The sequence below is a fragment of the Desmodus rotundus genome, chromosome 3, assembly GCF_022682495.2.
Source record: "Desmodus rotundus isolate HL8 chromosome 3, HLdesRot8A.1, whole genome shotgun sequence".
Lineage (NCBI taxonomy): Eukaryota > Metazoa > Chordata > Mammalia > Chiroptera > Phyllostomidae > Desmodus > Desmodus rotundus.
In genome coordinates, this window is record NC_071389.1 from 9665742 (window position 1) to 9692636 (window position 26895).

General features: G+C 55.0%; 1 protein-coding gene across 5 annotated transcripts; it reads left to right on the forward strand.

The window, feature by feature from the left end:
- Positions 1-26187, forward strand: PADI3 (peptidyl arginine deiminase 3). 5 transcript variants are annotated; one of them, XM_045190368.2, is made up of 16 exons: positions 1-130; positions 7147-7327; positions 9507-9579; positions 11667-11728; positions 12746-12863; positions 13138-13263; positions 14615-14793; positions 14996-15099; positions 15192-15303; positions 16997-17104; positions 18268-18419; positions 19550-19694; positions 19802-19904; positions 21681-21781; positions 23120-23245; positions 25429-26187. In XM_045190368.2, exons 1-16 carry the CDS (start codon positions 39-41, stop codon positions 25681-25683), a joined length of 2037 nt encoding a protein of 678 aa, XP_045046303.2. In that variant the 5' UTR covers positions 1-38; the 3' UTR covers positions 25684-26187. The 5 variants fall into 5 exon arrangements, with proteins under 5 accessions (XP_045046303.2, XP_045046305.2, XP_045046304.2 ...); XM_045190370.2 differs by having other exon boundaries at positions 21702-21781; XM_045190369.2 differs by having other exon boundaries at positions 24941-25558.
- Positions 26188-26895: the final 708 nt, after the last annotated feature.

Genomic DNA, 26895 nt, shown 5'->3' on the forward strand with positions numbered 1-26895 from the left:
TGTTGAGTTTTGTGACCCCAGCCCAGTCCAAGGCCAGCATGTCCCTGCAGAGGATCGTGCGTGTGTCCCTGGAACATCCCACCAGTGCTGTGTGCGTGGCTGGCGTGGAGACACTTGTGGATATTTATGGGTAAGAGCCAGAGCCCTGGGGTGCAGACCCTCCTGGGCTCTGCTGGGTAGGGCTTCCTCAGGGCTTGGGCCTGCCTTGGCTGCCTTCTCCTGAGCCTTGGACTTGGGACACCAGCCAATCACAGAAGCTTGGGTCCTCGCCTTTTGCAGCTGGGTTTCCTGAAGACTCTAGCCAGGCTTGAAATGTGGGAGACTAAAGGCGGGTACAGAGGCTTGTAATGGCTGAGCTCTGGCCAGGGCCTTGGAGGGTGCTGGTACCCGGGACTTGAGCGTGTGTCTCTGTCCAGAGGCCCTGCAGGTTGGGCTGAGGGTCTGGCTGAGCACACAAGAATAGGAAGAGACACACCGCCCCTCCCCACCCCCTACCCCAGCCTATGAGCCCGAAAATAGAGCATCAATTATTTTTTTAAAGAATTACATGTACTTGGATAGCACTTAGTGCTAGGCGTGTTGTAAGAGCTTAACAAGCCTCTTGGATTTAACTTTTATAACAACCTTGGGAGCTAAGTTTATTATTAGCTTCACTTTGTTTGACAGATAAGAAAATGAGGCACAGAGAGGGCAAGCCATTTGCTCAGGTCACTCAGTTACTAAGTGGCCAGCCAGGATTTAAACCCCTTCATGGCCAGGAGTCCTATGAATGTAGCTGTCTGTGACTGGAGGAGGAGTGGTCTGGTTTCCTCCAGCCACTCAGTGCCCAGCATGATGCTGCCCCTACTGTCTGCCCGTGTCCTTAAGGACGTTGGCTGGAGATGAGACCCGCCTTCTCCCTCTCCCAGGAAGAAAAGGAGAGTTTGGGCAGGATCTCAGGAGCTGGGCTCTAGGAACCACCAAGAAGCTGGCCGCTTAGCTTTTTGGGGAGTCTTCAGGGGCCCCAGCTCCTGAGGATGAGCTGGGGGCACAGGTAATCCAGGACCTGGGAGGAAGGAAGGCAGAGCGGCGTCACTGTTGCGTCTTACAGACCAGTTTCTCCGCCCCCGCACGGCAGACATGATATTTCCACAGGGGGATTGGGTGGGGGTCTGTGGGGCCATCCTGTGCACTGAGATGCTGAGCAGCGTCCCTGACCTGTACCTGCTAGATGCCAGGGGCACGCCTTCCACTGTGGCAACCACAAATGTCTCCAGACATTGCTGGATGTGCCTGGGGTGGGGGGATCACTCCTGCTGAGAACCAGTGTCCTAGATTAAAACTTAACAATTGGAGTTAATTTAGTCGGAAGCAGAGAGGAGGTGAGGAGCTGGTCATGGGAGGGAACCAAGTCTGAACAGGCCCAGCCCAGCTAGGTGCTGGGAACTAAAGTCTGGTTGAGGTTGGGTATGTGGTGAGCAGTGGGAAGGGGATTTGGTGGCAGCCACAGAGGCTGCTCCGGAGACGGGATGAGTAAGGAGGGTTACCCGTGGGGCCAGGTTTCACTGCCTTTTCCACCACCGTGTGCCCGTGGGGTGACTCACCTGTCCCAGCTGGCTCCTGCCCATACAGCAGTTTGACCTGCCCCAGGAAGCCTGGGGCTCACTCCTCACTCTCAGGAAGAGCTCCCTGAAAGGTTGGAGGACAGATTGGGATCACGAGGGGCAACGGTATTCTTGGGGGAATGGAATGAGTGGGCCCTGTTGGGGTTTGCAGAGGAAGCCGCAGGTGGGACAGTCATAAGGTGGTGGGCTGGAGCCTGCCACACCTGCAAACTAGGGATTCTTGGGTCTTGATGACCGAACCACCGTGGTCTTTCTTTTGGATCTAGTGTGTGCCCGGCACGGGAAGCCCAGCCTGCAGGTGCAGCAGGAGGTGGATCACCCCCTCACAGGGGTGCTGTGGAAGGGATGCCCATCTTACGAGTGGAGTGGGACTGGGTTAGCGCCAAGGTCTCTTCCAGCTTGGAGACACCTTGATCTAGCCATGCTGGTGCTCAGATTGTGGGCCAACAAGAGAAGGGGCAGCGGCTGGGGGCTCCGGCCTGGCTTTGCATTCTAGAGGCTGTCTTGCCCAGGGAAAGTCACGTAACCTCTCCAAGTCTGTGTTCATCTGTAGGATGGAGATGATAATAATAATAATAATATCAGCGATGATACTTAGAACCTGCTCCATCCAGTCACTGCCTTGGCAATTTACATATGTTAACTAATTCTCACAACAATTCTATGAGGTGGGCATTGTTGTCCTCCCTGTTTTATAGGTGAGAAAACCGAGGCACAGAGAGGCTAAGTAACTTGCCCCATGTTGCACAGCCAGTGAGGGGTGCAGAACCAGGATGCAACCCAAACAATTTGGCCTTTACTTCAAAGGGCTATTGGGGAGATTAAATGAGATGGTGCATGCAGAGCATGTAGGCGATGCCTGGCATGTGAGGAACATTCAGTTACGGTGACTGTCATCATTATTATCATTGTCACTGTTTTAAGGCTTTTGTCTTGACCCTATGGACAGCCTTAAGTGTCCCTGAACCTGTCATACACAAGATGACTGGGGAACAACCTCTGAACCATACTGAGAGAAGGAGGAGATGAGAGAAGAGAAATTAGTGCAGGCTGAGCAGTCAGGGCAGGCTTCCTGGAGGAAGGATACCAACCAGAAGGATGAAGCACAGACAAGACCACTGGGCCTCTCTGTCTAAAAGAGTGGACTAAATCCTGTCTCCCTGCCTTCTGCTGAGCTGGAGATGGCCCTGACTTGGTGAGGGGGCTCTGTTTTCCTGAGCAGGGATTCCCGTGCTGAGCCACGCCCTGGGGATGCACGTGCAGCCAGGGTTGAGAGCCGCTGCCCTAGGTGGAAGAGCAAACAGCCCACCTCACCCTTTGCTCAGCAGAGATGGTCTAATGGGATGAAAAGACTTGGGTACCTTTGGGCCAGTGACCCTCTGTTTGGTCTGAGCTCTGTCACCATTCACTGTGTCCTTTGGAACAACTTTCTGCTTCTTTCCGGGCCTTGGTTTGCCCATACCCTGAAGAGGTTGGCACAGAGCTGTGGGTTTCCAGCTGTGCTCACAGAGGCCTCTGAGCCCCTCCCTGCCACCCACCCGTAGTGGGCGTGAGGGCTCTGACTGCGTGTGGGTAGCGGGGCCCTGGGAGGCAGGCACACCTCCAGCTCTTAACCGTTTAGGCTTTAGGATCCATGTGTGGCTGCATTTTCCTGGGGCAGGAAAAACGGGGGGTTAAGGAGGGCACTGATTCCATGACCCCAGTTCTCCTGGAGAGGCCAGGATCTGGGAGCCTCGCTGAGCAGGAGGAGCAGCTGGTACTGCCCCTCAAGCCAGAGCCGCCTGGGCCTTGGTCTCCCTGACCCTGGGGACCACATGGTGGAGACCTTGTCAACCTTTGTATTCTCAGCTACAGGGACCTTGCCTGTCAGTTTCTTGGCTCTGAAAGTCTGCTTTTGTCTTGCCAGGGGTCGATGGGTTTGGGTTCGCCAGGCAGTGGGAACAGGGCTGGCCATGAGTCCTGGCCATGGGTCACTCACCAGCTGTGTGACTTGGGCAAGTCACCTGTCTTCTATGAACCTCGGTTTCCTCATCTGTAAAGTGGGGATAATCTGGCAATGGGAGTGACCTTCATCACCATTGTCACCATCCTCTTCCTCTCCATTGGAGGGAAGACCCGAGACACAAGGGAAGACCTGACTTGTCTTGGTTCCCCGGATGAGGTGGGCTCACACTCAGTCAGCCCCGTGCACCCTGGGGGCCCCAGGCTCCAGTGTTTCTGAGATGGCCCACCCTTAGCTGTGGTTCTGACTTCACTGGGCTTCAGGATGGTTTTAAATGCAGGTTCCAGGGCCTTGCCTGCAGCACTTCTGGTTCTGGAATCCGTTTTCACCAGGTGGGTCTGAAATTGGCCGAGGTGAGGGGGACCCGCTGTCCTGGTTTGCCCAAGACCTTCTCAGTCTTGGCACTGAAAGTCCTGCAGCCCAGGAAGTGCCGCTGCCCCTGGCAAACCCGAGCTGTGGGTCACCCTGCCGCAGATCGCCCTCCGCTCACCACCGCCTAGGCTGGCTAGGAGGGCGTGGTGCAGGGGAGGGGCTTGTCTTCTGTGAGGATAGCCTCCTCTGCAGAGAACGGGAGGCTCCTAGCCACAGGAGCTCCCAGGGCTGGGCTGGGCTGGGGGGCGCCGTCTAGAGCAGCATGCTGGCAGCTCGAGGTGGCCTCGCCCGAGGAAGAACTTCGTCCAGGTGAGCCTCTGGCCACTTCTGCTGTCTTTCAGCAAATGGGAAATCCAGACCCTCCCCTCAGCCACCCCTTTGATCTTCCCAACACACAGCTTCCACGATGGGGCGCAAGCACTGGACTGGGAGTCTGGAGCCCCAGCGTCTAGTCTCTTTTCTTGGAAGCCTCGGTTTTCCTGGCAGTGAAATGAGGGCGTGGGTTCAGGTGCCTCTGACTTTCTCTCATGTCCAGCGTTTACACACATCTAGTCCTTTGATCTTCTCATGACCCCCACTTTATGGACGCTGACCCTGAGGCTGAGGGAGGCCGCATCACTCCCCCAAGGTCTCACACTTAGCGGGGCTGGGATTTGGACCCAGGCGGCCTGGCCCTGGAGCCCACAGGCTCAACTACCTCACCGTGGCTCCACGTGCTGCCCCTCCTAATCAAGACTGACCGCTGGCTCCCCATTGCAGGGGGGTGAAATAAAACAAGCTTGTTATAGCCTGACTTTCAACTTGCCCTCCTAAGGCTGCGTGGTAAAAATGTCTTCCTCTCAGACGTATCTCTTCCTAGTCCTTGTTCACCTGCCTTCCTCAGGGAAGCCTTCCCCAGACACCCTAGCCCACCCTTTCAAACTGCCTCCAGCTTCCTCTGCCTTAATTTATGTTAATCAGCTCTCCCCCCACCGGGGCAGGTAGATTTCCAAGCCTTTCCTATCAATTATCACATATGAGCCTCGTGGTAGTCAGTGAGTTTGGCCAAGCGGGGGTCATTATCCCACTTTTTTAGGTGAGGTTACTGAGCCAGGGAGGCTAGGTGATGTATCCAAGGTCACCTGGCGGATGTGCGACCCAGCCTGTCCAGTATCTGACTCCTGATTCTGGTCCAGCCACCACTCGAGCTCTTTGCTTTTGTGGGTCCCCGGGGAAGGGGCTCTTCCCTGCACACCTTACACAGGGCTTGGCCCAGGGAGGTCCAGGGAGCTGGGCCAAAATACCCCGAATCCAGGGGTTGGGGTGTGGGAACAGGGGGGTGGGGGGACTTTTATACCAGGACAGTTAAGGGTGCTCAGCTCTAGCTCCTGGATGCATTGGGGTTCTAGGGGCAGCTTGGGGTTGGGGGGATTCTGCAGAAAGCTTACAGGTTTCCTGGGGAGCTGGAGGCCAGGGGCCTAGGGCAGTGGCTGAGGGAGGAGCTGAGGGTGCCCCTGACTATGAGGGGGACCCTTCATGCCTGGATCTGTCTGCATGTGCCTCTGTCTTTCCGGCTCTCCGTCTCTCTAGGTCTCTCCCTGTCTCTTTGTCTCTCTGTGTCTCTGTGTCCCAATGCCTCTCTATCCAGGTTCTCTGTGTCCCTTAATGGGAGCTGGCCCACACACCCAGGACACAACAGAACAGAGGGCACTGCCAGCCCTGGGGATGACAGGCTGAGGGAGCGGGGCTGCCAGGTAAAATCTAGGGTGCCTAGTGAAACCTGCCATCCAGATGAGCAATTAACAATATTTTTGTATACGTGTGGCCCAAATATGGCAGAGGACATACTTATATGAAAGCTATGATTCGTTGTCTATCTGAAATTCAAGTCCAGCGGGGCATTCCGTATTTTTATTTGCTTAATCTGGCAAGAGAAACAGGTGTGTCGGCCCCTTGTACCTGGTGAGACCTCCCAGTGGAACAGAGCTTGGGCTTGGGCTTGGGCTTGGTTGATTTCTCTCTCTCTTTTTTTTTTTAAAAAAAGAAAAAGCTACTATCAGAAGTATCAGAATCATGCTGGGGGCGGGGGAAAGGGGCGGGGAGTGGAGAGGGCGCTTTGAAGGAGCTCAGGTCCCCTCCAGGCAGGGGAAGCAAATGGAAAGGGCCTGGGGTGGAGTGACCAGCTGGGAAACACTGGGGAAGTCTCTTGCCCACCTGAGCCTCAGTTTCCCCATGTGTGAATGGGAGTAGCAATCCCCTCCTGCTGGGGCTGTGCTGAGGGTCAGCTGAGCTGATGTGGGGGGAGGCTCAGCCAGGACTGCCAGGCCAAGTGTGTAGGGGTGCGGGGCCTCGGGCCTCGGGGGTTGTGATTAGTGTCATTGTCACCCTTGGGGAGGGAGTAAGATGTGGACTCGGGGACCAGAAGGCCTGGGTTTGGATCCCAGTTCTGTCACGTACTAGCTCCATGACCTTGGACATGACTTACCCTCAGTATCCCTGTCTGTAAAATGGGGACAATGACAGCAGCTACCTCCTGGGTTATTGAGAGGATTACGTGACATAATGAACACGAAGAAATTCAAATAGGGCAGGCAAATAGCAGACCCCGTAAGTGGTGGCTACTATCATCTCTCAGGTGCATGTGTGTGCGGCTTCCTCCAGGAAGCCTGCTGGTCCCTTCGGCTCACAGTGCCCCTCTCTACATGGGCTCCCACTGACCCCTGACTCCTTGGACCTGAGCCCCATCTGGCTGCCCTCGCTCTGAGTGGGATTGAAGGCTCTGGGGAAAGCAGTGGGTATACCTGCCTCAACCTGGCAGTGCCTGCGTACACGGCAGGCACCCCTCAGACAATAAGATGAACAGACTGGTTTCAACCAGAACTCCCAGACAAACTGGAGTCGGGGAGGCTCTGTCCCAGGGCCAGGTGACAACACAGACTTCTTAACCCTATAGTTAATGCCCGGGAAACTCACAAGGGAAATGTGAATGAACATAGAGCCTTGGAAGGCAAGACTGTGTATACATTTGTGTGGGGTCCAGGCTTGAGGACCAGGAGCTTACTCTGAGCATCTGAGAGGCCTGGGTGGTCAGGGAAGGTTTCCTGGAGGAAGCAAGGGTTTAAGCCAAAGCTCAAGCATCTGAACAGGGCTGCCCCTCTAGTACTTCCCATGACTCCCTGTTCTTCCCAGGTCAGTACCAGAAGGCACAGAGATGTTCGAGGTCTACGGGACCCCTGGTGTGGACATCTACATCTCTCCGAGCCTGGAGAGGGGCCGGGAGCGTGCGGATGCCAGGCGGTGGCGCTGTGACACAGGGTTGGAGATCATCGTGGTCGTGAACTCTCCCAGCAATGACCTCAACGACAGCCATGTGAGTGGGTTCCCTGGTCTGGGAGCAGAGCTGGGAGGTAGGGATGTAGTTTCTTAAGGGCCCAGCGCCCTCTCTCTCCCCAGAGAGCAGGGCAGAATGGTGGGTAAGTGCCCGGCCCTGGAGCCAGCCAGCTCTGCAGCTTAAAAATACCAAGTTTGTGTCCTCTGGCAAGTAGACCTCCGTTTCCCCGCCTGTCAGCAGAGGGGTGACTAGGGTATCTCTGCCACTCCGAATGGAGGAGAGAAAGCAGGGATGGGGCACAGGAAGGGGATGTTGCTTTCTGGGGAAAGCCCCTTCCCCAAGGTGACATTTCCCCCAGTTACCTCTCCTTCCTCTAACCCACTCCCTTCCTGTCCCCATTCCCTTCTCAGAGGCATAATGACTTCCCTTGCTCTCCTCTCTCTGCTCACTCAGCTAACAGGAGCGAGTTTAACAAGCCCCAGCTGTAGGCCATATTCTGGCTCCAGGGCAAGAGACATTAAAAAATGGGAGATATGGTGGGGGGGGGCTTGAACTTTGCACACGTGATGCCACGTTAAATGGCTGATGGAACTGGGACGTGGCATGTGGGAGTGGTGGGTTTACACTCCATGTCAGGAACAGTGTTTTGGAACACTGGCCCTTTAAGAGCACTGACCATGAGCCAGGCATGGATGACCCGTTCAGCCCTCACAACAGCCCTGGAAGGTAGGGGCTGATCCCTATTTCACCGATGGGGCTACCAAGGTCCAGAGTAACTGTCCTGGGGCCACATGGCTACTCAGGAGGAGAGCTAGCATTCAGTGCGGACCTGCCTGAAAACTGGGGCGGGCTCCCTCCACCACTCCCACCTCTGCTCCCATCCGTCACTTGAACTGTGACACTGGGCTCTGGGAGGCAGGTGGGCAGGACTCAAGGCAAACACTTTACGGACAAGGAGACTGAGACCAAGAAGGGGCGTGGCTCACCTGAAACCACGCAGTCAGGGGAGTAGCAGAGTAGGTGATGGTCAGGACGGAGTCCCCAGGGCAGAACAAGAGGACCAGCAGCCCGTGAGCTGCCCCACTAAGCCGGGGGCTGTGGGAAAGCTCCCCTCCCTGACTTCCTTGGCTCCAAGGACCTCAGGGATTGAGGAGGGTCAGAGTGCACTCCCTTCCCCTCCCCCTGCCTTTGGCCAGGATCCAGGTAATTGTATGTCTGAGGCCAGCATCATTGCTGGGGCCTGACACTCGGGGGTCAGTAATCACAGGATTTAGGGGCTCCCAGGACTGAGGGGTGAGTGGCCTGGGTAAGATCCTAAACCCTCTGGTGAGGCCATCAGAGCCAGACAGTCAAGGGACCCATATCACGAGGGAATGTCCCAGCGTAGGGCTGGGCCTCCACTGGCTTTATCGTCCTCACCATCTTCAGCTCCACCTTTGACAGTTACGGGTGCTTGCCTCGGGCCAGGCACCGTGCTCAGCCTGTCACCTGCGTTCCTCCCTTACTCCTCACAGCCTGTCATCAACCCTACTGGTAGGAGCTGTTATTATCTCCGACTTTACAGCTGAGGAAATTGAGGCCCAGAGCAGGTAGTAACTTTCCCAGGATATTTCCATGTGTTGCCTCCAGAATCTGAGCTCTTACTCAATGCCACCTGCCCACCAAATTACAGTCGCTGATGTTTCTTGGGCACTTTCCATGAGATCCGTCTTTTACACATGCAGTTTCTAAGATGCACCATCGTCCTCTGAGGTAGGAACCTGTATGGCCCCCTTTTTGCAGATGAGGAAACTGAGGAGGCTGAAAAAGGTAAAGGTCACAGAACCCAGAGGTGCTGGGCATAAGTCCAGGCCTGCCGGAGTCCCAGAGATAAGAACATCGGCTTGGAGAGCGTCCCTAAACCCTGCCCAGTCGGAACTCCTCATGTTACAAACGGTGGGACAGAGACTCACCCTGGGGCTGGGGCCTGCCAAAGTCACAAGGTAGTCATCGGCAGCCTGGGGCCCAGGCCTCCATGGCCTCCCTCTGTGTGCCAATGACAGCCCCATTTTACAGAAGGGCCCACTGAGGCATGGAGAAATACATGGCACAGAGAAGGCCGAAGGAAGAGCCATGCCGGTAAACAAGTCTGGTGCGCAGCAGTTCTGAGATCTCCTCCCCTTTTGGGGGTGGAGGCTCTTGGCTTTAACCCATACGACCCTGGCCCATCTCTCCACAGGTTCAGATTTCCTACTACTCCAGCCATAAGCCCCTGCCTCTGGCATACACGGTGCTCTACCTCACCTGTGTTGGTAAGTTGGGGGTCATGCCAAGGGTGTGGCCAAGGGGCCTTGGCCCAGGGCAGGATGGGGAGCAGTCGGGAATGACCCTGGGCAAGGATCTTTTTACCAAAGTCCATCAGTTTTATTTTTTAACTTGAAGTAAAAAATGCACATTAAAAAAATTCCAATAGCACAAAAGAGTATATAGTGGACCCTTAAACAACAGGGGTCTGAACTCGTGGGCCCATGCACACACGGGTTGTTTCCGATCGATCCGTTCAGTTCAATGGACTCACGCGGTTCAAACTTGTGTTGTTCAACGGTCAGTCCATAGTTGGGAACCGAGTCTGCAGGCGGCCGACCGTCGTTAATGTACAAGGTTGGCGCCCTTCACCTCCAAGTTGTTCACGTGCCAACTGTAAATTGAAAAGTAAACCTCCCTCCCTCTAGTCCAAGACTCGCAGTGCCCCAGGCCCCGCCTCCTGCTAGAAACATGCTTGCTTCTAGAGGGAGACTCACACAGACCTGTCTATTCCCCCCTTTTGTAAGCAAATGGAAGCATACAGACGTGGTCCGAGATTTCCATAGAGATTATGGAAAACTTCAATCAATAAGAAAAAAAGGACAAATAACTAGAAATCGGCAAAAAATATGAACAAGTAATTCACAGAAGAGAAAGCCCCAGTGATCAGAACCCAGATGAAAAGATGCTTAACTTAGCGTTGCTGAGGGTGTGGAACGGGGGTGCTCCTTGCATTGTGGGTGGGAGGTCGCATTGGTGCAAGCACGTGGAGAGCAATTGGCGAGAGAGTTGAAAATTCTCCCTCTTCCGGAGGCGTTTTTAGAAGCAGAACTGCTGACTTATAGGAAACGTACATTGTAAGTTTTGACAGATATTGCCAAATGTTGCAATCCGAAAGGATGACGCCACTTCACACACCGGCCGACAGCACGCAGGAGTGCCTCGCCAGCCCTGCGCACTACTACCCTTCTCCCATTTTGCCCATCAGAGAGGTTGTGTCTTGTTGCTTCAACTCGCCTTCCTTTGATGAGGACTGAGGTTGGGTATCTCCCTGCCTTCCCCTCCCTGAACACACACACACCCTTACTCATTGGAAAATACACAAAAGTGCGTACAGCTCTATGTTCTACACATACACATTAATGAATAGTTACAAAGCAAACACTTGAACAGCCCTCGCCCAGGTCAAGGAACAGAACAGGACAGGCACCCCAAAGCCTCCCCCAACTCTACCCTCTCTGATCTCTGGCCTCCTGCCTCGAGAGGTAAGCACTAGCTTGTGTAAATGTTTTCTTGCTTTTCCCTGTGGTTTAATCACCTGAATGTGCATACCCAAGTGATACAGTCTATGTCTGCCTTTCTTTGGATGTGCGGTGCATGGAATCATGTTGTACACGTTCCTTCCGGTTGGACTTCTCTTGCCCACATTCTTTTTGTGAGATACGTTCATTTGTTGCATGGTGTCTGAGTATCTTTTCACATGTTTAAAAATTATTTCAAATTCTTCCTCCTTCTCCCTCCCCCTACCTCTCTCTCATGGATGCTCCTCCATTTGCCTTACAAAATCTCCTTCAGTTCTAGGGAGACACATTAAGAAGGTGGGATGGAGGCTGAGATTTTAAGATTTTGAGATGAAGGTGAGGCTCAGACAGGTAGTAGGTGATGGAGCTCAGATTCACATCCACCTCTGTCTGACACCAAAGCCCAGGCTCCCTCTCTCATCCCAAGGGGATGAGGCAGCTTCACACAGACCAAGAATGTCTAGGGCAACCTGAGTTCAGTGCAGGGCGTGCCCCAACAGTGGGCGCTGTAGGGATGCAGAAGAGGGAGAGATCAGGGAAGGCTTCCTGGAGGGGGCAGCATTTCATATGGGCCTTTGCTCTGACCCTGCTTCCTCTCCCAGGCCTCTTTCTTTCCCAAGCTCAGAGAGAGAGACTCCAGATACCCCTACCTCTGGACAGGGTCTTCTTGGAAATGATTTCTGTTTGTCCAGCCCCAGGTAGGCCCTGAGTGTGAAGGTAAGAGGTGAGGTCATAGGCTTGTGCTGACCTCCTGGGAACCCTGTGGTGACTTACCCTCTGCCCTCCTCTTGCAGACATCGCTCTGGATTGCGACCTGAACTGTGAGGGCAGGCAGAACAGGAGCTTTGTGGACAAGGTAGGGCATCTCAGCCTGGGCCCAGAAAGGGCTGTGGAGTTTGGAGCTGCTCTAGGCTGGGTTAATGGAGGAGAGGCTATTACAATACCCCCCTGCCTCCCGGCAGATGCCGCGGTCAGGGGAGCCCAGGGATACTGCGGTCAGGTTCCCCAGTGGGAACCAGGCACAGCTGGGGATCTTCTTTACCAGGAAAAGTGTCATCAGCAAGAATTCTGAAGCACGCATGTGCCCAGCCCTGGGCTAGGCCTCACTTTGTGGGGAAAAGTCCTTCTGGACTTTCAATCTAGGTTGGGGGTCGGCAAACTTTTTCTGTGAAAACAAGATAGTAAATATTTTAGGCTTCACAAGCCATACAGTCTCCGTTGCAACTACTCTATTCTCCTATTGAGGTGTAGAAGAACTATAGTCCATATGTAAACAAATGATTCCCACCGTATTCTAGTAAAACTTAATTTACAAAAGCTGGCCCAGGGCCGGTTGGCCAGTGGGCTATAGTGGGCTAACTCCTTGATCGAGGTGAAAAGGGAAACCTACCAACTATGAAACTGTTAAAGAACTTTGGGCTGAAGTGTGGTGGCACTTTATGCAGTAGGAGTGCAGAGGAGACGGTCAAGGTGGGCTGGGGGAGCAAGGAAGATTTCCTGGAAGAAAGTCCCCTTGAGCTGGGCTCTAAAGGGGTGTGAAAGGGAGGGCATGCCAGGTGGCGGGAAGAGCAGGAGCCAAGGCCAGGAGGGAGGGATTTAGAATCAGGAAGTTGCCTGTTGAGACAGGGGACATTGGCTGGAGACACATCACAGACAGCCACGAAAGACGGCTGTTAGTTTGGACTTGGTGATGTGGGCAGGAGGGAGCCTTTGAGGTTTCTGGAGCTGGAGGTGCTCCCGTACGAGTGGACCAGCCCTCAAGGGTGGGGTGAACGGGCAGGGAAGGGTCAGGAGGCCAGCCAGGAGGTGGCTGCGGAAGGGGGTGCAGGTCTGGTCTGAGCTGCCGGCACCAGCTCTACTTTGTCACCGACAGCGCCAGTGGGTCTGGGGGCCCGAGGGGTACGGAGCGATCCTGCTGGTGAACTGTGACAGGGATGATGTGAACTGCGGTGACCAGGACAACTGTGACCAGCACATACGCTGCCTGCAAGGTGAGGGGGGCCAGGGTAGCCCATGTCCCAGGGTGTCCAGGGTCATTGCTCAGTTAGCTTACAGGAACTCCAACCCCCAGGAATGGCTCTGAAGGCGGGGCTCGGGGCCAGAGTCCCAGCTCCCAGACACACCTTGCTGATCCTCAAACCCTGCCTTGGGCTGGCAGCTTTCTCTCACCTTCCTCTCCCTCCAGGGGAGCAGAGGATGCTAACATTAGTTGAGCACCTACTGTGTGCCAGGCCCTTTCCCCAAATTCTCTGTCTGGCTCCACAGACCTGGAAGACATGTCCGTCATAGTTCTGCGGACCCAGGGCCCTGCTGCCCTCTTCGATGACCACAGACTTGTCCTGCACACCTCCAGCCAAGACGCTAAGCGGGCACGGGTCTTCCACGCCTGTGGTGAGTTCACACCCATCCCCCGCTGCCAGGTGCCCTCGTTTCCCCGCCTTGGGCCAGTGGGCGGGCTCTGCACAGGCTCTGCCCTGGCTCCCAGGCTTCCTCTGGGGCAGAGGAACAGATGTGTGAGCTCTGGAGCTGGTCAGCTGGCATCTCCACCACAGCTGGAGCCCGGATTGTTTTATGGGATGAATGAATTTTTAAAATATATTTCAAGCACATTTAGGAAATTTTGCTCCCCCAAATTTCAAACACACAAAAGTAGAGAGAATGGTGTAACAATCCCTCCAGAGTCCATCCACTCCGATTCAACAATGATCACTCTTCGCCTCTCTCGCTTCATCTGTTCCTCTCTGCTTCCTGAAGTACTTCTGAGCCAGTCCCAGGCTCTGTGGGTATTGACCTTACAGAATTCAGCATCTCCTGAAAGAAAATATGACCACCACTGCTTCACATAGCCACAATGCCATCTATCGCAAGTCTAAGCAAGGGTACACACGACCTTTTAAAAATACAAATGTATACAAGTAATAAGATGCTCACTTTTTACAAAAAGACCAAACAATATATCAGCATATAGAGTGAAAAATGAGTCCTTTATCCATAACCCTAAACCTGACTCTTAAAACAAGTTCACAGTTAAGGGTTTGGCGTGTGTTCCAACCAACTTGTTTCTAGATGCACTGTGTGTGCCTGCGTGTGCCTGCGTGTGTCTGCGTGTGCCTGCATGTGTGTGCTGTGTACATAGTCTGCCTCCCAAGCTATTTTCTTTTTACTTAATATTTATTGTATCTTTTTCCATGACCAAACGGTTTCTTCCACTGAACTTTACATTCGACCCCTCCCTCTGTGTATTTACTTGGTTCTGCTCCACTCTTTTCCCAGCTGCATAGTATTCCAAAGCGTGGAGGTGCTGTAACCTATCTGAGACATATGGTTGTTTACAGGGTTTTGATTTTACAATATAAGTTCCTTAAGGCCAGGAACCTCACTCATGGCTGTATCCATGTGCAGAGCCATGACTCATAGGTACATAGTAGGTGCTCAGTAAACATTTGCTCAATGAACAAGGAAACAACCTGTGAAGACCCTCACCTAGAAGTGGTGCTGTAGACACATACCTGGAAGTGGCATTGCTGGTAGGGGTTCATGTTACTTTGTCAGATGCGGCCAACTTGCCCCCACCCCCGCCTTGCCCACATTGTGTGGTAAGCAGCTTTCTCCCCTCTGCCCATGGGAGGTGAGACGCAGGTGTCGTCTGGCCTGGGGTCCTGGTGAGGTTGCATGGGTCTCCTGCTCTCATGCTCCCCGGGTCCTCCAGGGAGTCACAGCGGCTACTTCCGTCCCCTCCCAGGTCCCGAGGACTCGTGCGAGTCCTACAGGCATGTGCTGGGCCAGCACAAGGTATCCTACGTGGTGCCCCGCTCCCACGGGGACGAGGAGCGCTTCTTCGTGGAAGGCCTCTGCTTCCCTGACGCCGGCTTCACGGGGCTCGTCTCCTTCCACGTCACCCTGCTGGACGACTCCAATGAGGTAGGGGGTGGCTGGGCGGAGCAGGGGACAGAACGCTGGCTCTGTTCCCTGCTGGTGTGAAAAACTGCAGACCCCTCACCACCTCGCCAGTTCTCTCCCTAGAGACTGAGGTGGAGCAGCTCACTCAGGATCACCGGCCCTCGGGTCACTGGGCCTCTGGACCCAAGGCCAGGGCTCTGTCCTCTCTGCTCTTCCCCTGCAGGATTTCTCTGAGTCCCCCATCTTCACTGACACTGTTGTGTTCCGCGTGGCTCCCTGGATTATGACGCCCAGCACCCTGCCGCCCCTGGAGGTGTACGTGTGCCGGTGAGTCTGGGGCATACTGCGGGTCCTTCTGACCCTGGCGGCCCCTCTGGCCTGGGTCTGTCCTGAGTCACTCTCCCTGGGCTCGTCTACAGTGTGAGGAACAACACACATTTTGTGGATGCCGTGGCAGAGCTGGCCAGGGAGGCCGGCTGCAAGCTGACCGTCTGCCCACAGGCCGAGAACCGAAATGACCGCTGGATCCAGGTACCACGGCCACCAGGCAGTGCGCAGCCAGGACACCACCCTGGAAGGGGAGGCTGGCCTGCCCCAACCGGGTGCGGCAGGGGGGCTACTGGGGAATATCCAGGAGGACCTGGGCGCTGTGATCTCCCACCCCAGGACACTGCTTTTTCTAATTCTAGACCTAGAGCTTGCCCCCTCTCTCCAGAACTTTCTGGACACCCAGGAACACACTGACACTGGATTCAACCCCATTCACCCCAGGCTCTGGCTGAATAATGGGTTGGGCACATGCTCCCTGCCCTTAGCAACCTGGACCAGTGGTTCTCCGAGGAGGGCGGTGTTGTCCCCGAGGGATACCCAGCAGTCTCAGGCATTTTGATTGTCACACTGAGGGTGGCGATGCTGCTGGCTTTTGGCCCCCGAGACAAAAAATGATCTGGCCCCAAATGTCCACAGTGCCGAGGCCGAGAAGCCCCAATGTGGTGAACTATTGCAGTACAAGTCCTAGCTCTTAGCATCTAAGATGTGGCAGCGGTGCCAGCAAAGCGCTAGCTGGGTTTGGAGGAAGGTGGCATCAGCTCTGTCCTGGGGCTCCGTGATGGCCTCTTGTCCATCTGCGCTGGACCAGATCTGGCAAGTGGATGGGTAATGACTTCTGCCATTCGGCGAGCCCTTATGGCCTGCCATGTGTTCTTACCATAGTGTCGTTCCTCCTTCTTGACAACTCCGTTATTGCCACCGGAGGAGCTCTCAGGGCTGCCAAGGCCCAGGGAGCTGGTAAGGGCCCTGCTGGCACTCAGCAGATGGGGGTCCTGGCAGAGGAGCAGCATGTGCAAAGGCCCAGAGGTGGGAGGCGTGAGAAAGAATGCTCACTCTGGCCAGGGCCGAGGTTCTCTGAAGGGTGAGAATTGAGGTAGGAGACCTTGAATGCCAAGCTAAGGACATGTTATGGCTGGAGGCTCATCCAATGAGGCAGGTAAGGGCAGGACTCCGGAGTGAGACCAGTTGGATTTGGATTCTGCCTGTGCTGCTGACTAGCTGTGCACCTTTGGACAAATAACTAGACCTCTCTGCTCCTCACTTTCCTCATCTGTAACGTGGGGTGATAGTAGTGCCTCCGCATAGGCGTGTCCTGAGGATGAATGGAGTTAATATCCACGAAGAGCCGAGGGCAGGGCACGTAACTGCGAGCTTCTCATTGGGTATGTAGTTTGTCTGGGTGGGGCCACCTTTGCCTCCAGGACCAGAGGGCTCAGGATTGACCCGGGCACATTTGTGGGTCTGAGAAGGAGACAGATCAGTACCTCCTCAGACCCCGTCAGTCCTGCCCAACTGTCAACCCTGCATGACCACACGTGGGGGCCAGAGGTTCTGGCTAATGCCCAGCAGCTTGCTTGTCCAAGTCAGGCCACCCCAAGTCCTTCTCTGTGTCCACTCTGCCCTGACCCAGCATGGCGACAGCCCCAAGGTCATGTCCATGTTGTTATTCATTCCCGGCCTGTCTTGCTTGTGACTGTAGGCAAGCGCACCCCTTCTCTGAGCCTCCAGCACCTCTTCAACCAGCAGGCATCATGGCCCCTGCCCTCTTCATGCCCAAGAGCTATGTTCCCTGAGGCAGAGACCTCCTGGGAGCAGTCTCCCCCAAAGTGCTCACTGTCAAGCAAGTGTGGGAAGTTGTTGACGGTCCACAGCCGGGCGTGTCTGTCTTTCGTAGGATGAGATGGAGCTGGGCTACGTTCAGGCGCCGCACAAGACCTTCCCGGTGGTCTTTGACTCCCCCAGGAATGGGGAGCTGCAGGACTTCCCTTACAAACGAATCCTGGTGAGTGGTCCGGGGTGCAGCCCAGCGCTGAGGGTGGGGGCACACTATCTCGAGGGCCACATTGGGATGTGGAGAACGGGGGGGGGGGGGGGTGGCCCTGGGAACCACGATCTTTAAGAACAGGAACAGAGTTGCCAGGTTAGACACAGGTTAAATTTCAGATAGGCGATGAGTGTCGTTTGGGTATAAGTATGTCCCAAACATTGCATGAGACATACTTATACTAAAATATATTTGTTGTAAAAAAATAAAATACATTGTATATCTGGAATTCAAATTTAACGGGGCATCCTCTATTTTTATCTGTTAAATCTGGCAGCCCTAGACAGGGCAGGCAGGACAGCGTAGCTGTTCAGAGCACAGGTTTTGGAGTCAGAGCAGCTCGGCTCTGTCACGCACATGCTGTGTGGACTTGCATGAGTCACTTTCCCTCTCTGAACCTCCGTTTCCTCATCAGTAAAAACGTCATCACAGCCCTGGCCCCATATGTGTCCGTGAGGCTGCTCTGTGTCGGCACAGAGGGAGCACACTGGTACTATTGGTGACGAGGCTAACTGGGCAGATGGCTGACCAGGGCCCTCTCTAGGAAGGAGGGGAGATTCCATTGGTGCCTAGAGAATGGGAGGCCCCACCCCACCCCCCAAACACACAGCTGGTAGGGGCTCTCACCTCTAAAGGTCCTTCTAAAAGGTGGCCCTGGGAAGTCCTCTCCTCTTCCAGAGTGGAAAGACTGAGGCCCAGAAGGCCTCTTGGTTCCCAGGGACAGGCCACTCTAGAGAAGCCAGATGACTGTCCTTGGGCTGGACTTGGCAGAAGGCCTGTGTAGAGAGAAAGGGATGGCCATGGCCTCAGGCTCTGTGTCTAATGGGGGGTTCAGGGGCAACCAGCACCCTCTCTGCTGCCTCGCTGTGACTGTGGGGGATAACCTGCTCTAACATGGTAGCAGGGCCAGCGGGCCTGTGTGTTTCCCAATGTTGGCCCTCGTGCACACGTGAAATAAATAGTTCAGATCCCAGCCTTTGACTCAGTATTTGCATATGAAGAATGGGCAGCCACTCCCGCCCCATCTTTAAGGAATTCAGAACCTGGAAAGTTGCTTTAAGCTCCTATTGGTGAGCTGTCTACCCTCACCCCAGCCAGCCTGACTCAGTTTCCCTTACCAGGGTCCAGATTTCGGCTACGTGACCCGGGAACCACAAGGCAGCTCTGTGTGTGGCCTGGACTCCTTCGGGAACCTGGAGGTCAGCCCCCCAGTGGTGGCCAACGGGAAGGAGTACCCCCTGGGGAGGATCCTCATTGGGGGCAACCTGCCTGGGTGAGAGAGGATCTGGGAGAGATATTGCTGGGATGGAGGCTAGGGCAGGGGTGATGGTGGCTGAAGGGTGAGGGGCTATTGCACCCCTCAAAGAGAACCAGAAAGAAGGAGCGATAAAATTGTAGTCCTAGATGTGGTGGGTAGGGAGGGCAGTGGGCTCCTCACCAGACATTGTCCACTTACCTTGGGAGTTTGAGAAGGCCAGAGTGAGCAGGGACCCAAGGCGCCACTCAACCCTTTTGTTTTATAAAAGTGGGCCCAGAGAGGGCAAACGACCTGGAAAGGTAACACCAAAAGCAAAGTTATTACTAGACTTAGGTCTTCCGATTCAGAAAATAAGCAGATGTTGCTACCAATTAACACTTACAGAAGAAAAAACTCTCAGTCTCGATAGTCCTGGAAGAAACTGCATTTAAGCCAGAGCTTGTTTCTACTATGATGTAAATGACTACTATCCGGTCTTTTCCTGAGAGCAGGAAAAGGGAGATATGGGATGTGAAAAGTGAGATGGCAGTCACACACACACACACACAGTAACAGCTTATGTCATATTCAACATGTAACCACAGGGTACCAATGGAAAAGAAAAGGAATTGTATGGTAATGGTTGTTTGCTGTATGATAGGCCAACACATAGAGCTAACCAAATTCAGCAAAGCAGTTAGAACAGACTTGGAATCAAATGGCAGGTGACTCAAGAAGCTTTGGAGGGGACTAACTGATCCCACAGAAAGAGGAAGTTTGGGTAAGGCCACTAGATCCTTTTCCAGAAGGCAAAGAAAAATGGGATTGAAATTCACTACTACAAAATGCTGGGGCTTTGGCGCCCCTTGGGGGTGATCTTGTCCACCTCTCTCCCCACTTGTGTGCAGGAGGGTGAAGCTGCAGTGAGAGAAATGTAAGATAGACTCGAGGAAGGACCACCTGCCGTGGGGGTGGCATTCAGGGGTAAAATTGGTCTCCTGGGGAACGTGAGGATGGGTCTGAGGACTTGCCTGGATGACAAAATAGATATAGTCTTTCCTGCTTACAAAGGCAATGCAGAAATCTTGAACTCTTGTCTTTCCATTACTGCATATCTTTTTTTGTTTGTTCAGTTAAGCAACTTTTTTCAACTCTTTGGGCCCCAGGTCAAGTGGCCGCAGGGTCACCCAGGTGGTGCGGGACTTCCTCCACGCGCAGAGAGTGCAGCCCCCTGTGGAGCTCTTTGTGGACTGGTTGGCCGTGGGCCACGTGGATGAGTTTCTGAGCTTCGTCCCTGCCTCCGATAGAAAGGTCAGGACTTGGGAGACAGAGCTGTTCCTGGCAGCTGGGTCAGGGGGTGAGCTCCCGGGAGCTATGCTGAGTCGAGGGAGCTCAGCCGTTCTGCTCTCTCCACACAGGGCTTCCGGATGCTCCTGGCCAGCCCAGGTGCCTGCTTCAAGCTCTTCCAGGAAAAGCGGAAGTGGGGCCACGGCAGGGCCCTCCTGTTTGAAGGGCTGGTTGGTGGGTACCAGTGTCCCCCATCACAGCTCTCAACCCCCTTCACCTAAAGCAAGACACATGGTGACTTGAGAGAGGGATGGCAAATTTTAAAGCAGGCTGTCTCCCCAAAATCAGGAGCCCTCACTCCTGTGACCACTCGCCTTGCTCCACCAGCCCCCATGGGCCGAGGCCGGGGCAGAGCTGGCAGAGAGCGCCGTGATGGATGATGGGCATAGGGAGGGCAGAGGCAGGCTGGAGATGTAGCCAGCTTCATGCCTGGGACCAGTGTGGTCCCACAGGGCCCTCTGCTCAGAAGAGCCCCTCGCCTGAGGTTTGATGCCCAGCTGTCACTGTCTTGAAATTCGCAATAGTCTGCGCTTTGTGAGAGAAATCTGATTGGACAATGGACCGTCTATCAGGGGCTTGGACCCTGGGCTCATGGATGTTCCCGTGAACAGTCCTGTCTCCCGCTGCCTCCCAGGACTGAGTCCCCCCTCCTAGCACAACCCCAGGACCCCAGATGGAAAGTGTCAGGAATATAGATCTCTCCCACCCCGATGATCCCCGAGGGACCATGACTAGCCACCTTTGAACCCAGATTAAACCTTAAAAATCCTCCTCTCCAAATTTTATGTACTAGGCAGGGAAGCCATCATCGTCTTTCCCTGAAGCACCAGGTTTGCAGTGAACAAGGCCCGGGAAGAGGTTGAGCAGTTTTTCCAAATGCCAAGCTGGGAAGGAGAGTTGGGGGGACTCACAGCTGTCAGGCCACACACAGCCACCATGCAGCCCTGCCGAGCTGACGGCCACGGCTGTGACCAGGGAAGCCCAACACCGCTAAATAACAACCTACTTTGTGCCCAGCCGCAGGCCTGTGCTGCACCCCAATTGTCCTGTTTGACCTCATGAAGGCCTGGGGGGATCCCTGTCACCCCCTTCATACCTGAGAATGCCTGGAAATCGGTCCCTGGCCCAGAGTCGAGGATGCAGCAGAGCTGGGTCTGAACCCCAGCCATCCGACTCCAGCTGGGGTGGAGGGGATGCCCAGCTGGCAGATGTGTCCAGGAAGCCACTTCCTTTCCCATGGTCAAGGCTTGAGGCCCTTCTCGAGCACTGGCTTGATTATAAGCTCCCCGTTTCCTAGCTGTTAGACCTTGGGCAAGACTTTTATGTCTCTGAGCCTCAATTTTCAGATTTGTGAGGGGATAATAATGCATATACGGTGGGGCTGCAGTGAGGGTTAAGTGAGGTGCTAAATGTGGAGCTCCGATCTCAGGGCCTGGCATGGTAGGAACTGAATAGAGACAGCAGCTGTGAGGATGGCGAGCCGTTGCCTCTAACCTCCCCTTCCCTGTCCAGCCCCGTCTCCTCGGACATCCCAGGCATCCGCACACTCCGTGCTTCACCTCGTGGAGTGCAGGGCCAGGGCCAGTGGTGTCCACCACAGCTGGCACTGGTGGGCAGGTGGTGGTCCAGCCCCACCCTCACTACACAGAAGAAGAGGAATCATCACCCAGTGCCCTGGGGGGAGGGGCTTGTCATTTCCCAATGGAAGGCATACCCCTTCCAATGAACTCAAATGCTTACGGCACTGTGGTCCTCTTCCCGCTCACTTCTCACACAGCCAAGCTTGCATGGTGGCCAAGTTGAGCTCTGCTGGGTGGGGCCTACCAGCGTCCAGAAAGGCCAGAGAGCTGCTGACTTAGCAAGACCAGGAGCTGTGAACTTGGCCCCTGCCTGGCTGCTCCCCAGAGCAGGTGGCCCTCACTGCCGGTACTGTTGCTGCCCTCCCTTCAGGTCTGTCTCTCCCCTTCTCAGGGAGTGTGCAGGTCAACACCATCTCCATCAACCAGGTCCTTTCCGATGAGAACCTCATCAGCTACAACAAGTTTGTGCAGGTACAGGGCACGGGCTATGAGTAGAGGTGGGGATGACTGGGGACAGAGATGGGGACGGATGTCTAAGGCTCACGGTTCCTGAAAGCTCAGGCTGGAACAGGCCCAGACAGAGGGGCTCTAAGCCTCTCCTCTGACCCAAGAAAAATGAGTGGGTAAGCCATGTGCCCATGAGGAGGACAAGCATTGCAGGCAGAGGGAACAGCACAGCAAATGGCCCTGAGTAGAGTGTATGGGGCTCAGAGTGTATGAGGGCAAGCAGGGGTCCGTAGGGTCACATGAGACCTTGTAGGGCATTGCTAGGATGTTGGCTATGGCTCTGAGTGAGACTGGAGGTCACCGAGCAGGGGGAGCGGGTAGTGAGCAGAGGAGGAGCCTGATCTGACTTCGGCTTTGAAAGGGTCTCTCTGCTGCTATGTCGAGACTGTACCATCACATTGCGGGGCAGGGGCAGACGGCGGGTCCCAGCAGCAAATGCGTGGCACCTCAAGCTGTCTAAGTTTGATTGAAGGAATATTTATAAAGGCACAGGCAGCATTTGGGGAAACACCAACAAGGTCTGTGCAGTGTCCCAGACTAGAAAGAGGGGAGCTGTCCCCACCCCTAGGCCTGAAGGAACTAGGGAGGAGAGCTGCTGCTGGAACCCGGAGGGGTCACTCTGAACAGAAGGGTGTGAGACAGGAGCTGTGACCTTCACGACCAACGCACAGTGACCTGGCAGGGAGGGAGTGGGAGGACCCATAACCCCCGCACTCTCCTACCGGCCCCCACCTCCTGCCTGTGTCCCCACTGGCTGAAGCCCATCAGAAGCCAGTGGCATGGGGACACCTGGTTCTCAAGGGCCAGCCTCCTGGGGCACTGAGTGGAGACGGTGTGCAGCATGTCTGGAAGGGTCCTGCAGACACAAGTGCCCAGATGGAGTCAGACGGGCAAGGATTTGATCAGGGACCCTGGGGAGAGGGGCAGGGGCCGGAGGGGATGGGAGCGCCGACCTGAGTGAAGGAGAAGGCAGGCAGGCTGGGAGGTAGAAACTGGGGAGCCGTCAGAACCCAGATGGTGTTCAAACCATGAGACCGAAAGAGATTCCCTAAGGAGGGAAGGATGCAGAGAAGGGGAGAGGGTCAAGGATGGAACACTCTGGAACACTGTCATTTTGAGCCCCGCTAGTGGGATAGGACTGTGAGGAGTGGCACATAGGTCAGGTATATTTTGATGAAGGGGTACAAAGATAAGGTTGGTGTAGAGAGCTGGGCAGCCCATGCCTCCTTACCCAGACATGACCCCATGGGGCCCCCGATACACACTGGCAAGGGTCCCCAATTCTACCTCCTCTTTTCCCAGAGCTGCATCGACTGGAACCGGGAGGTGCTGAAGCGGGAGCTGGGCCTGACGGAGCGGGACATTGTGGACATCCCCCAGCTCTTCAAGACCGAGAAGAAAAAGGCTATGGCCTTCTTCCCTGACTTGGTGAGGCCACCATCTGGGACTTGAGGTTTCCTCAAATTAGGCTCCAAGCCTCCACTCTCCAGAGGGGCACAATGTTTGGTGGCTGCCACGTTTGGGATTGTGGTGGCCGGTGGGGGTGGCAGAGAGAAACAGGGGTTCCATGGTGGCCAGCAGGAGGGCTTCTGGTTGGCTGATCACCGTGGTCCCTACAGATGCTCACTGACCAAGCCCCTTGCTCAAGGACCATCAGGAAAGGGCCCCTCCCCCTCCCAGGGACCCACTTGACATGTGTGGAGTGAACAGATTGTTACGTGAGGTGCTATGTGAAGGCCACAGTGTCAGCTGGGAGCTGACATGTCCATTCTGCTCCCTTCCTCCTGGCTGACAGCTATTCATCCATCCTACATACATTAGGGTGCCCTGAGGGAGATTCAGAGATGATGCAGGCTGCTCCCTGCTCTCAAGTAGCTTCGGATCTAACCCGGAGGGAGGGAAACGCCTCCCTTCTCTGAGGACTTGTCCTAATGATCAATTTTGTATAATGATGTGGCGGTTCAAAGGTCAGAGAATCCAAGAATGCTTCATGGAAGAAGCAGCCTTTGCTTGAGCCCCGAGGGCTCAAAATTTGAACTTACATCTGAAACACCTGGATGCAAGCAGGTCTGAGTCAGCAGGTCCAGGTAGGGCCTGAGACACTGCTTCCTTTCTAACCAGGGCCCAAGTCACACAGATGCTGCTATCTGAGGGCCACGCTTTGAACAGCACTGCTGGAGAGCACCCAGTTTCCCTCCCCACGCCCCCTTCCCCTCCCTGCCTCCACCCCCTCCCACCTCCAACCCCAGCCCCCATCCATCCTCCGGAGGAACTCAACTCACCCATCACCAGACCCTTGCAAGGAGCCTGTCCGCACCGCCATTGCTTCACTCCCCCACCCCCTTTTTCCTTCCCTCTCTGACTTTTTGGCCCTCCTGGATTTCCCCACCAGCAAAGCCTCTCATCACTTCACTTCCTTCCTGCATGTTTAAGGTGGCCTTGCAATTACCTGTTTGTCCCCAGAAGCTTATGCGTGGGTTCAGATTCTTGTGTTTGCAGAAAACAGAGGCCTCCCAGGCCAGCTTCAGCTAGAGAGGGAGATTTAATATAAGTACACCATGAAGCCGAGCACAGGGATGGCTGCAGCGGGGGCTTCAGGGGGGCCTGGAACCATCTCTTACCTCTGCGTCTATTTACGTTATTCATCCCCTCCTTCCTCTACCTCTCCCTCCTCCAGCTTGGCTTCCTTTGCTTCTCTGTCCCTGAGGATGGACATGAACATGGCCATGTACTATAGATACAGACGCAGAGACTGACTTGACTGTCCTGCCATGTCAGCCTCAGATACTCGAGCCAGAGGATCTGATTGGTCTGGCTTGGCTCGGATGTCTACCCTGGTCCATAGGCTAAAGCACAGATATGGCATCCACCACAATCCCTCAATAAGGAGAGCAGTCACCAGAGAAATGAGTTGTCATCGTGAGCTCTGCGCACGCTCCTGGGAAGGCACAGCTGGCTAGAGTTCTTAACAGCCCAGGTGCCTTTCCCGCTGCATGGAAGGGTGAATAGCTATTTTCAAGGCTGCCCAAAAGACAAACTCACGTCCTACCAGGTGGAATGAAGGTGTTGGGGTGGGAGCTGAGGATGAAGTGCTGCCCCTGACCTGGGATCTCACCTTCGCAGGTGAACATGCTGGTGCTGGGCAAGCACCTGGGCATCCCCAAGCCCTTCGGGCCCATCATCCATGGCCGCTGCTGCCTGGAGGAGAAGGTGCGGGCCCTGCTGGAGCCGCTGGGCCTCCACTGCACCTTCATTGACGACTTCACCCCGTACCACATGCTGCATGGGGAGGTCCACTGCGGGACCAACGTGCGCAGGCAGCCCTTCTCCTTCAAGTGGTGGCACATGGTGCCCTGAGCCTGTCCCTACCGCCATCCTTTCCCCCTGGGGTGGGGCATTGCCCCAGGTGATGGAGATTGAGACAGGCCCCTAAATAATATGTGTCAGGAGACCCCAAGTGTCCAGACGGAATGCCAAGGGTGACTCCTCCCTCTCCAGAGCCTGTTTCCTAGAAGTGTTCACGCCTCATCTGCAACCCATTTGCTCCTTGGGCTTAATTCCACTTGGCCTTCCGTGAAGGAGGACCTCATTTCTTGTGGCCTCTCCTGCAGATCAACATGCCCCGTGGGGCCTCCTCCAGACAGCCCCACCCTCAAATCCTCCATTTGCAGCCAAATTCACTTTGGGATCTGGAAACATCCATGTACCTCATCCACCCTGTCAGCCTGTGTGTCCTTATGGAGGAAGGAGCCATGATTCTGCTGTGGTCTGATTGCCTCTCTCTCTGCAGGGGAACAGCCCCAGAGTCAGATCCCTCCGCACAGGAGAGATTCAGGCCATTGCCCCACCCACAGGGAAGGAGCTAAGGTCCACTTACCTCAGTGCGGGACCATCACTCCAACTGCCAAGTTCCTGACCAGATCTTGAACTCTACCTACCCTGCCCAAAGCCTAGTACGAGCCTTCACGTAGGAGGTGCTTCTAGGTGCATGTGGAAGAAGAGATAGTTGTCCCTCAGCCTTATAAATCCCCCATCATCTGACATTCAGAGATCTGGCTTTGTACCTCCTGGAATGTCTTGCAGATGCAAGTATCTGGGGAATTCCTGGCGATGGAGAAGTCTGTGGGTGCAGGGGTAAAAACATCCACATAGGGTGCTTGGGTGGCCCGGGGGCCTCCCTCTGCTGGAGGGGACACCCCTGGCAGGAGGTAGTCCTGTTGGGCCACAGAAGGGACCTACAGGGGCCAAACCCACCGAGACTGGTGACAGTGGGACAGCTCTGGGAATAAACTGTTCCGTATGCTGGGAGAGAGGGAGAGGGAGAGGGGGCGAGTGGTGTTCTCCAGATGTGCTCAGTTACTTGTGTTCTGTACGGGTCCAGCTGAGTTCTTCCATCACTGGCTAATAAATCTACAGAAGCACAAATGGTTTGAATATGACTTCAGCCCTTCTTTGGGATTAGAACATGATAGTAAGAGAGAACAGAATTTCTTGAAGCTGAAGCCTTTGCTTGCCCAGCCCCTGAAGGATTTGGGGATGATAAGCCAGATTTTGGTAAGACTGAGGTTGCTCTGTCTTGGACACAGGACGAGTTAGGGCTGGCGGGGATGTACAAATGCAAGCTTGTGGTCAGATGCTGGGCAGCCAGGCCCAAGTGAGCGTGACAGGGCAAGGGGCTGGGCTGCAGCCGGAAGGTTGCGTTGTGAGTGTGGCAATGGGGGAAGCCAGAGCGTGTGGAGCACGGGGCGGCCTGCTGTGAACCCTTAGCAGCATCCTCTTCCTGCCTATGGGGAGGCCTCCGGAGCCCCATAAGAGGCCAGGCAGGCTTGTTACGGGGCCCTGGGAAATCACTCCCTCTGCCAATCACCCTGCCAACCCTCCCATTGTCGCCGGATGTGCAAAACAGCAGCAGACCCAGGCTGGCCCCAGCACTGGGCTGCTGCTGGGTGGGTAGAAGAGAGCTCAAGGTGTCTCCAATGCCCCCTCCTCAGTGCCGTTTGCTTAGGTTCTCGGGAGTGGACTCCCAATGCCCTGCCATGGCCAGATTTTATCAGAATAAGGCCACCTCCATAGGAAGT